The sequence below is a fragment of the Corythoichthys intestinalis genome, chromosome 13 (assembly GCF_030265065.1).
Source record: "Corythoichthys intestinalis isolate RoL2023-P3 chromosome 13, ASM3026506v1, whole genome shotgun sequence".
Lineage (NCBI taxonomy): Eukaryota > Metazoa > Chordata > Actinopteri > Syngnathiformes > Syngnathidae > Corythoichthys > Corythoichthys intestinalis.
The window spans coordinates 53,247,266-53,259,336 of NC_080407.1; the positions used below are offsets into that span (position 1 = coordinate 53,247,266).

The 12,071-nt window shown below is 36.8% G+C and overlaps 1 protein-coding gene across 1 annotated transcript in view; it reads left to right on the forward strand.

Moving 5' to 3' along the window:
• Nucleotides 1–12,071, forward strand: part of LOC130928744 (tudor domain-containing protein 5-like) — a 19,410-nt gene continuing 7,339 nt past the window's right edge. Inside the window, exons 1-6 of the mRNA XM_057855479.1 lie at nucleotides 1–97; nucleotides 4,205–4,448; nucleotides 4,517–4,659; nucleotides 7,851–8,082; nucleotides 9,346–9,449; nucleotides 9,542–9,653. Of these exons, the coding sequence (XP_057711462.1) occupies nucleotides 4,205–4,448; nucleotides 4,517–4,659; nucleotides 7,851–8,082; nucleotides 9,346–9,449; nucleotides 9,542–9,653 (835 nt within the window). The 5' untranslated portion in view covers nucleotides 1–97. The remainder of the gene's footprint in view (nucleotides 98–4,204; nucleotides 4,449–4,516; nucleotides 4,660–7,850; nucleotides 8,083–9,345; nucleotides 9,450–9,541; nucleotides 9,654–12,071) is intronic.

Consider the following 12,071-nt stretch of genomic DNA (forward strand, 5'->3'; position numbering starts at 1 on the left):
CCGAATGCTACACGAGCGTTTTTGTGACGTCATCAGCAAGCACCACGAGCAGATCGTGTTACTACACAATCACGAGTGTCAACTGTGAACGTCAGCGGTAAGTGTTGACTAATTAATTGATTGTATTTAATAATTAATTCGTAGTTGAGTTTCCCCCTTAATGGCGCTGCTTAAGCTGGCCTTGACGGTCAAAAGCTAACTTTGGTACTTTTTAGCAGAGCAGGTGCTAACGTGTTAACATGGTCATTTTTTTAATTATGTTGACTATGAGGAGCGAGCATTAACAACGTGAACGGTTTTGTGACGTGAATTTTACAATGTTTGGAATTAATAGTACAGTTTGAGCTGCGGCAAGTTCTAGTTGGTTAATTGGCTTGCTAGATATTTTTACATCTATAAATATTAGCTATTCAGGATTGTATTTATATTGCATTCTTCGAGACAACTCACAAAGTGAGTCACATTGCTAACTTCAAAGAGTTATTCAAATTAATGAAGATAATATTCGATCCAGTTTAACTGTAGGTGTTTGAAAAAATAACGAAATCTATGATAAGTGAAATCAATACAATTTGGTGCCATAAAAGTGAGTCCAGTTATGTTTAGTCCTTTGATGAACACAAAAGTGTCACGTGATTCCCTTTATTCTCCACAAGTCTTTCATGATCAAATAAGAGGAAGCACAAACGACTCCAAGAACTGTTGACCAATGGTTTGAATGATTATTGATTAAAGTGCGTACGACAGGATTAAAAAAACAAGTCATAAAAATAGCATTATTATTATTAGGGTTTTTCCGATCATGTTTTTTTGCTCCCGATCCGATCCCGATCGTTTTAGTTTGAGTATCTGCCGATCCCGATATCTCCCGAGCCGATAGCTTTTTTTTTTGTGCTCCCGATTCAATTCCAATCATTCCCGATAATTTTTCCCGATCATATACATTTTGGCAATGCATTAAGAATAAAATGAATAAAACTCGGACGAATATATACATTCAACATACAGTACATAAGTACTGTATTTGTTTATTATGACAATAAATCCTCAAGATGGCATTTACATTATGAATTTATTTTACATTATTATTTCTGTGAGAAAGACTTGTAATTCTTAAAGAATAAATGTGACTTTGTATATTGTGACTAAATATTGCCATCTAGTGTATTTGTTGAGCTTTCAGTAAATGATACTGTAGCCATTTAACTGTTCTGCCCAAATGCATGATGGGAAGTGCAACCATGACCATGCGTAGTGGCACCAATTGATATATCTTCTCTGCGTTTGGAAGTAACATAGGGTGTTAAGGAAAAGATCAACCACTCATTCTTCCCAACATTGCTTCCCACGATATTTCTAATTGCTGAGAGAGTGATTTTAAGGTATTAGCCAATGAAAAAGAGGCTCCAAAGACTGCCAAAATTCTCTCTACTCATTTTACGCTGCCTGTTAGCTCTATATACTGTATAGGTAAAACGGCGCCATTATAGCTTGAACGCGACAATGCGTGAGTGGGTGGTGCAGCGCATGCGTTAATTGCATTAAATATTTTAACGTGATTAATTTTTTAAAAATTAATTACCGCCGTTTACACGATAAATTTGATAGCCCTACTTTAAGCCAAAACTAAAGACTCTGGATGAATGTAAGACATTTTGTCTGTAACGTGAAATACAATTGGAAAACGATTTAATTCAAATATATATATATTTTGAAAAAAGGCATGCCCGATATTTTTTTGCCGATTCCGATACTTTGAAAATGACGTGATCGGACCCGTTCGATCTGATTTGAACCTTAAAAAAATAAAAAATAAATAAATAAATCTCATTTGCAAGGCATGGCAGCTTTTATTTTGGTGTGGCGGTGCGCCACAATTTTTAGGGGAAACCCTGATTATAGTGAAAGATTTTGGTAGCAACTACTATAATTTTCGGACTATAACCCCTAACCCGATCGATCGGTCGGGACATCTTAAATTAATATTAGAATCAAATTTTGAGACGATCCGGATACCGTAATTTTTGCACTATAAGGCGCGCCTGATTATAAGCATAGAAGAAATATGAAACAAACATGCTTTTTGGTGTCATACGCACTTCTAAAGCTTTTGTTTATACATCAGTATGTGTGTGTCGACTCAGTTTTTTATTAAAGCCCCTAGAACAGAAACGAATGCACGGCATTGTGGGTAAGAGGTCGAGAGCCAACGCCGTTAGCTTTTTATCTCATTTTGAATCCTGCGACTTATAGTCCAGTGCGGTTTATTTGTCGATTAATTTGGGTTAATAGGTAACACTTTATTTGACGGTCATATAAGACCGTCATAATTATGACATGACACTATCATGGGCATTAATGAATGCTTATGACAGATGTCATTCAGTATCACCTGGCACATATGTCACGAACACCATTTATTTCAAGCTCAGATCTTTTTACATCCATTCAAAAGGGAGATAATTTGCCGGATGACACAAAATGACATCTGTCATAAGCATTCTGTCATGCTCATGGCAGTGTCATGTCATAATTATGATGGTCTGTTGACAGTTTTACGGCGCCACTGTCAAATGAAGTGTTACCAAATACCATTATTAGAAATTAATGAAACAACTAGAACAGTAACTGAAGACATTATTGGCACAGAACATGCATTTTGATTGTTATATACATCTGTAGCGCTGCTGTGCATGCTAGGAGGCATGTTGGATGACAAAAGTGTTGACAGCAGGTGTCAGCAGAGGTTGACTGTCTCCTCCAAGGGAGCAGTGATGACCAAATGAAGATTTTTTGCAGGCAATTGGTCCAAAGCTTCTTTGTAGTTCATTTGGTCTTACACAGTCTTATGATGCCACTGTCAAATAAAGCTTCCCGGTTAATATCGTTTGGTGTTACATTGCAGCTTATCTATGAACAAATGACACAAATTTTCGTGTCAAATTTGGTGGGTGCGCCTTATAGTCCGAAAATTGAGGCAGTTGCTACCAAAATCTTCCACTGTAATCAGGGTTTCCCCTATATATACAAAAATTGTGGCGCACCGCCACACCAAAATAAAAGCCGCCATGCCTTGCAAATGATTGTTTTTTTTTGTTTTTTTTTAAGATTCAACATATTATATTATATAAATTATGTAATTTAACTAATAGCTAGCTAATTATTTATGCACTATTTGCTGTAAGTCATAATAGCACATCAAATTAAAAGATTTTCCTTACACGCTTTATTTTGAAAATCACGTCAGTTCTCCTGCTGTAAGCTTGCCCCTGACTACGTCGACGCGGAGTCGGAAATTGGGAGAAAAATCCACAGAAACGTACTTCAACTTTGGTTTAAGCCTTTGAAAACGACCTTACTATATGGACTAGCGCTGCAACGATTAATCGATTAATTTGTTTCTTTAAAGTGGTGTTGTAATGATTTGTTTTGAAATTGTTTGCATTTAGTATGTTTAAAAAAAAAAAAAAACGTAAAACTTTCATCTTTGGGACACTGAAACAATTAAAAATGAACTTATTTATACGCTTTTGGGAGCAAATGAGTTAAAGTGGCGTTGTAATGGTTTGTTTTGGAATTGTTTGCATTTAGTTTTATTGATTTGGGTGGATACACGGCCCTCTAGTCTACCTCATTTCACATGGCTGAATCCATCTGCTTCCTGTTAAGACCAACATAAGCTAGGTTTTTGTTTGAGCGAATGTTTTTTAATGCATTCGCAATTTGGTTTATTTGTATATTTAGCCATTCTTTGTGGGAATATGTGTCTAAACCATTTGTTAAGAGCATTGGGGGAAAAAAGTTAGCATTTTATAGCATTTAAGCTAGCGGACTTTTGCTATGTAAGTTAGCCAACTGTTCTTTTGTTGTACATAGATCCTCTTTTTTTTTTAAATACCATTTCAGGCTCAGCTTAAATATTTAAATTTTTCTATGGTCCTTATCCGATTATTCGAACTAAATAGATAATCGAATAATCGACTACTAAAATAATCGATAGCTGGAGCCCTAATATGGACATTGACGTAACGTTTAAGTTCTTTATGACGTGTCCTTGATACGAATCGTCACGTCCTAGCCTAGCATTTGTTCGTTGCTGATGTCAATGGTTGTAATTTTGAAGTATTTCGGAATGATAAAACCTGAATCGCTTTAACACGACAATGATACACGTATATTTATCAGTTTTCTGGCTTTCTTACAGATGTCAACTGAAAAAGTCAACAAAGCAAAGATCATGGATGATCTCAAGAAGAACGTCCGTTCTTTGCTCATTTCATCCAAAACTGGTTTGGACCCCAGACAGCTGATGCAGGATTACGCCAACATGCTGGGACATCCGATGCCGTTGAATATCCTGGGTTTCAGTAATGTTGTCCACATGGCCATGGCAATGCCGGACGTGGTGTATGTGCAACAAAACTTCGGTGGCTATCCGCTCTTGAAAGGTATTTGACGGTTTAGCACGTTGCTAGCTGTAACAGTGCATGTTTACAGTACATCTGTGCCTTTGTAGCTGTTAGCGACCCTTCCACACTACATATTGAGAAGCTGGTGGCAAAGCAACGCATGTCTAAGAGGAAAACCATTCCGCCCGTGCGTCCGCTCATACTTCCAATCGCCATTTTTAGGGCACAGCTAAAACAGCTCCTCTATCAAGTAACTATTATAGTCTCCTTTTTATTCTACAGTCCCTGACAAAAGTCTTGTCGCTTATCCATTTTGTAGAAAAACTTGCTAATAACCAGACTTTTTTAATCATTCAATTGGTTTCAGAAATGGCTCATATGAAAGCTAAGACCCTCCCAAATGATGTCGAATGTACTATATTTGTTTCGCTGAAAAAAGATTTCTCATTTGATGAAGACATAAAGGTCAAATTTTAGCAAAAGTCTTGTCGCCTACAGAAAGTCGTGTAAAAATTGAACAAAAAATGTACTTCAAGTTCAAATACAAAATTATTAGGGCTGTCAAACGATTAAAATTTTTAATCGAGTTAATCACAGCTTAAAAATTAATTCATCGTAATTAATCGCAGTTTAAACGATCTATAAAATATGCCATATTTTTCTGTAAATTATTGTTGGAATGGAAAGATAAGACGGATATGCACATTGAACATGCTGTACATAAGTACTGTATTTGTTTATGATAACAATAAATCAACAAGATGGCATTAACATTATTAACATTCTGTTAAAGCGATCCATGGATAGAAAGACTAGTAGTTCTTAAAAGATAAATGTTAGTTATAGAAATTTTATATTAAAACCCCCTTTTAATGTTTTTGTTTTAATAAAATTTGTAAAATTTTCAAACAAAAAATAAACTAGTAGCTCGCCATTGTTGCTGTCAATAATTACACCATGCTTACTCATGGTACTAACCCATAAAATCAGTTGGACCCAAGCGCCAGCAGAGGGCGCCAAACACCAAAAAACAAGTAACAAGCGGACATTACGTTGTACTGTCATTTTAATCTGTTTGAGCGGGGCATGTGCGTTAATTGCGTCAAATATTTTAACGTGATTAATTAAAACAATTAATTACCGCCCGTTAACGAGATCATTTTGACAGCCCTACTTATGACATGTCAATTTGTGTCAGCCGGCAAATTATCTCATTTTTGAATGGATGTAAAAGATCGCAGCTGGACATAAATGGCAGATGACACTAAATAACAACAGTCATAAGCATTCTTTCATGTCCATGATAGTGTCGTGTCATAAATATGATTGTCTTATGGCACTGTTATGTTGCCACTGTCAAATAAAGTGTTACCAAATACCATCACTAGCAATATTTATATTTGACGCATTTAACGTACATGCCCCGCTCAAACAGATTAAAATGACAGCAAAGTATCATGTCCAATTGTTACTTTTGTTTTTTGGTGTTTTGTCGCCCTCTGCTGGCGCTTGGGTGCGACTGATTTTATAGGTTTCAGCACCATGAGCATTGTGTAATTATTGACATCAACAATGGCGAGCTACTAGGTTATTTTTTAATTGAAAATTTTACAAATTTTGTTAAAATAAAAACATTAAGAGGGGTTTTAATATGAAATTTCTATAACTTGTACTAACATTTATCTTTTAAGAACTACAAGTCTTTCTAGCCATGGATCACTTTAACAGAATGTTAATAATAGGGCTGTCAAACGATTAAAATTTTTAATCGAGTTAATTACAGCTTAAAAATTAATTAATCGTAATTAATCGCAATTAATTGCAATTCAAACCATCTTTAAAATATGCCATATTTTTCTGTAAATTATTGTTGGAATGAAAGATAAGACACAAGATTGATATATACATTCAACATACGGTACATAAGTACTGTATTTGTTTATTTTAACAATAAATCAACAAGATGGCATTAACATTATTAACATTCTGTTAAAGCGATCCATGGATAGAAAGACTTGTAGTTCTTGAGTAATCAGATAAGGAACATGAAAAATTTAAAAACCTGAGCTAAGCCTCAAATGGTATATATAATTTTTTTAAATGAGGATCTACGTACAACAAAAGAACAACTGGCTAACTTAGATAGAAAAAGTCAGCTAGCTTAAATGCTATAAAATGCCAACTTTTTTTTCCCAATGCTCTTAACAAATGGTTTAGACACATATTCCCACAAAAAATGGCTAAATATACAAATAAACCAAATTGCGAATGCATTAAAAAAACATTAGCTCAAACAAAAACCTAGCTTATGTTGGTCTTAACAGGAAGCAGATGGATTCAGCCATGTGTTTTTTTTTTTGTTTTGTTTTTTACAATTCTCTTAACAAATGTTTCAGACACATATTCCCACGAAAAACAGCTAAATATGCCTATAAACTAAATTAAGAATTAAAAAACATTAGCTCAAACAAAAACTTAACTTACGTTGGTCTTAACAGGGTGTAGTTGGGTTCAGCCATGTAAAAAGAAGCAGACCAGAGGGCAGTGTACCCCACCCTCATCAATAAAACTAATTGCAAACACTTTCAAAATAAACCATTAAAACACAGCTTTAGTACTGCAACGATTAATCGATTAACTCGAGTATTCGATTAGAAAAAAATATTCGAATTAAATTTTGTATTCGTTTAAGTGGCGTTGTAATAGTTTATTTTGAAAGTGTTTACATTTAGGTTTTATTGATTAGGGTGGATATACTACTCTATGGTCTACCTCATTTCCCATGGCTGAATGCAACTGCTCCCTGTTAAGACCAAGTTTTTGTTTGGGCTTAAGTTTTTTAATGCATTTGTAATTTAGTTTATAGGTATATTTATCCGTTTTTTGTGGGAATGTGAGTCTTAACCATTTGTTAAGAGCAGTGTAAAAAACCGTTAGCATTTTATAGCATTTAAGCTAGCAGACTTTTGCTATGTAAGTTAGCTAAATGTTTTTTGTTGTACATAGATCCTCATTTATCTGTTTTTATACCGTTTGAGGCTCATCCCAGGTATTTTAATTTTTCATGTTCCTTATCCGATTACTCGATTATTCGAACTAACTAGTTCATCGATTAATCGACTACTAAAATAATCGATAGCTGCAGCCCTACACCGCTTTAATTAAACGAATACTCGAAGCAACAAAATTCAAATATTTTTTGTATTCGAATACTCGAGTTAATCGATTAATCGTTGCAGCACTACATTCAACATCATTTGGGAGGGTCTTAGCTTTCATGAGCCATTTCTGAAACCAATTGAATCATTAAAAGTCAGGTTATTAGCAATCGTTTCTACAAAATGGATAAGCGACAAGACTTTTGTCAGGGACTGTAAAAGAGTTTGAAGACAATTTGTCAGCTGTGTATGCTCATCATGTATCTGATGCGGACTGTTCCAGGGACCGATGATGTTGAGTGACCTTAGGGACCGATACATGCAACAGTTTGGCTTTTTTCTCTTCCCCCACAAGTTTGGTTTCAAGACCCTCAGAGAGATGTTATACGCGGTGGCAGATATGATCTTCATTTTCCCCGCCAAAAACTCGGACATAATTGTCCTGAGAGAAAATGCATGGAATGACCCTCCATTTTGGGACAGGCGCAATCAGTTTCCAAATCTGACGCAGTCATGTAAGTGTTCTTTTTTTTTGTTCATTGAGAATGTAGGTTGGTACCTCTACTTACGAAATTGGCTCGAATGGCATGAATGAATTCTTAACGACACGGGGAAGACGCTACCGGTGCAGTCGAGTTGAGCACAGCCTCATGGTAGAATGTGTATGTGGAAAACTTTCCTTCGTGTGCGTCTATAACCAAACCAAAGTACTTATTCCTTTCTTCATAGAAAGTTTTTGGTGTTTACTTAGGAATCGCTGCATTCGTGGCCGTTTCTGATGGGGTGCAAAATATGACACGCCCAGTACTACTTACGAAATTGCAGGTAGTCCCCGGGGTATGAGCAAGTTCCGTTCCTACGCTGGCGACGTAACCCGAATTTCCATGGAAGTCGGAATTCTTTAAGTATCCCTAAATCTGAAAATAATGATCCAAAAGTATTCTATTTTGTTTATTTATGGAGGATACACTGCCCTCTGGTGGCACTGTATGGTCTGGCTTGACTGTCGCCTTGTATGAATGAGGAGCAGACTCATCTGACATGGATAAACGACAGCTTTGCTCTGGTTTGGCCCACATAAGGATGGAAGTTGTTTCAGCTAATATATGTTTGTGTCTGCATTTGTAATTAAGTTTAGAGCTACAGTTTGTGGAGTTACGTGTGAGCGATTTGTTATGAGAATTGTAAATACGTTAGCATTCGAAGCATTTAAGCTAGCGGACCCGGAAAACCCGGAAGTAAAATCGTATAATGGATCCGTATGGGAGTGTTGCGACTCTATACGGCTCTCCGTATACAAAATGTTGGGTCTAAAACTCGTTCTTTAACTTATTTACCCAAGGCAAGCTGACAAAAGGCAGGGCACAGTGAGACAGAGTCAGAGAGTTGACATTTTTCAACCTGCAGGTTGGGAGAGCCAGGAAACATGTTCCCCGACCAATGTCTCATCGAAGTCTCTCTCCGAACTCCCCCACGCTGCAAGTTTTATTGAGGGCTTGTTACTGAGCAGAATACAGTTACAACACTGTTGTCCAACGTGGCAGTATTCTGGTCATTGATTGAACAATCACACTTCTTGATTGAATTAACAGTCACACTCTTGATTGAATTAACAGTCACACTCTTGAGCAGGCAAGATATCTTTGTTTTGAACACACATTTGCACTCAAGGTACTGTAGCTTGGTGGAAAAGTACTGAGACGTTGTGAGATGTTCGTAAGTAGAGGTACCACTGCATTTAGAATTTGTCGGTTCAACTGCTCCCGTTGTATTGGAAGGCGCCTCGATCAGTTTTCATCAAGAGCGACCAAAACGTCAGCCAGCAACAGTGAAGAAGGGCCTTGAAGCAGATCCACCCCGGTCTCAGACAATGGTGCTGGAGGTGTGTATTTTAAAAGGACGTAACATTGCCTACTTTTTCGTCTGTTTATGGGATGATCCGTTTTGAGAATTGTCATTTTGGCTGCTTTTCAGAGTCCTTCCAATGAAGAAAACACTCTGGTCGGGAATAGTCACTGCCCCACGGTACCAGCAGAAGAACATGTTCAACAATGTAATGCAGCTGCAGACTGTGTCGAGACCCGAGGTACCCACTGTAATTTTCAGCTAACTATAAGCTGCTACCCCCAAAATTTGACAAAAAAACAGCATTTGCAAGCCGAGCTGGACTATAAGCCGCAGCTGTCCTCACTGAATCATGGGTTATTTACACCACCGGTAACACTTTATTTGATAGGGGCCTTATACAGTAGGACTGTCATAAGACCAAATGAACCCCATGAAGCTTTGAACCAATTGGCTGCAAAGCTTCATTGCTTCAAGAAGCTTCTTTTGGTCATCACTGCTCCCTTGGGGAGGACAGTCGACCTCTGCTGCCGACAACACTTTTCCTCCAACATGCCTCCTAGCATGCATTGCAGCGCTACAGATTTAAATTACATTTTAAAAAATCATGTTTTGTGCTAATCATTTCTTCAGTTACTGTTCTTGTTGTTTCATTAATTGCTAGTTATGGTATTTTGTAACACTTTATTTGACATTGGCGTCATAAGACTGTCATAAGACCATCATAACTATGGCATGACACTGCCATGAGCATTAATGAATACTTATGACTAGGGCTGTCAAACGATTAAAATTTTTAATCGAGTTAATTACAGTTTAAAAATTAATTAATCACAATGCAAACCATATATGAAATATGCCATATTTTTCTGTAAATTATTGTTGTAATGGAAAGATAAGACACAAGACATATATACATTGAACATACTGTACATAAGTACTGTATTTGTTTATTATAACAATAAATCAACAAGATGGCATTAACATTATTAACATTCTCTTAAAGCGGTCCATGGATAGAAAGACTTGTAGTTCTTAAAAGATAAATGTAAGTACAAGTTACAGCAATTTTATATTAAAACCCCCTCCTAATGTTTTCGTTTTATTAAAATTTGTAAAATTTTCAATCAAAAAATAAACTAGTAGCTCGCCATTGTTGATGTCAATAATTACACCATGCTCACTCATGGTACTAACCCATAAAATCAGTTGGACCCAAGCGCCAGCAGAGGGCGCCAAACACCAAAAAAAACAAGTAACAAGCGGACATTACATTGTACTGTCATTTTAATCTGTTTGAGCGGGACATGTGCGTTAATTGCGTCAAATATTTTAACGTGATTAAAAAATTAATTACCGCCCGTTAACGCAATCATTTTGACAGCCCTACTTATGACATGTCAGTTTATGTCAGCTGGCAAATTATCTCACTTTTGAATGGATGTAAAAGATCCAAGCAGGACTTAAATGGCAGATGACACTAAATAACAACAGTCATAAGCATTCTTTCATGTCCATGATTGTGCCGTGTCATAATTATGATTGTCTTATGGCAGTGTTATGTTGCCACTGTCAAATAAAGGGTTACCAAATACCATCACTAGCAATTAATGAAACAAGTAGAACAGTAACTGAAGAAATAATTAGCACAGAACACGAATCTGTAGCGCTGCAATGTATGCTAGGAGGCATGTTGGAGGACAACAGTGCTGGCAGCAGGTGGCAGTAGAGGCTGACTGTCTCCCCCAAGGGAGCAGTGATGGCCAAATGAAGCTTCTTGAAGCTTTGCAGCCAAAACTTTGACAGTCCTATGATGCCGCTGTCAAATAAAGTGTTTCCTATTAACCCAAATAAATCAACAAATAAGCCACACTGGACTATAGGCCATCGCTCCCTTGGGGGAGACAGTCAACCTCTGCTGCCACCTGCTGACAACACTGTTGTCCTCCAACATGCCTCCAAGCATTCATTGCAGCGCTACAGATGTAAATTACATTTTAAAAATTCATGTTCTGTGCTAATCATTTCTTCAGTTACTGTTCTAGTTGTTTCATTAATTGCTAGTTATGGTATTTGGTAACACTTTATTTGACAGTGGCGCCATAAGACTATCATAAGACCATCATAACTATGGCATGACACTGCCATGACCATTAATGAATGCTTATGACAGATGTCAATTTGTGTCATCTGGCAAATTATCTCACTTTTGAATGGATGTAAAAGATCCCACTAGGACATAAATGGAGTTAGTGACAGATTTACTGGATAATACTAAATGACAATCATCATAAGCATTCATAATTATGATTGTTTTATGGAAGTGTTATAGTGCCACTGTCAAATAAAGTGTTACCAAATACCAGAACTAGCAATAAATGAAACAAGTTTACAAATTACAAATTTACATCTGTAGTGCTGCAATGCATGCTCGGAGGCATGTTGGAGGACAACGGTGTTGACAGCAGGTGGCAGTAGAGGCTGACTGTCTCCCCCAAGGGAGCAGTGATGGCCAAATGAAGCTTTGCACCCAATTGGTCTTATGACAGTCCTATGATGCATTTGTCAAATAAAATGTTACTAAAAACCATCACTAGCAATTAATGAAACAAGTAGAACAGTAACTGAAGAAATAATTCGCACAGAACTTGAATTTTTA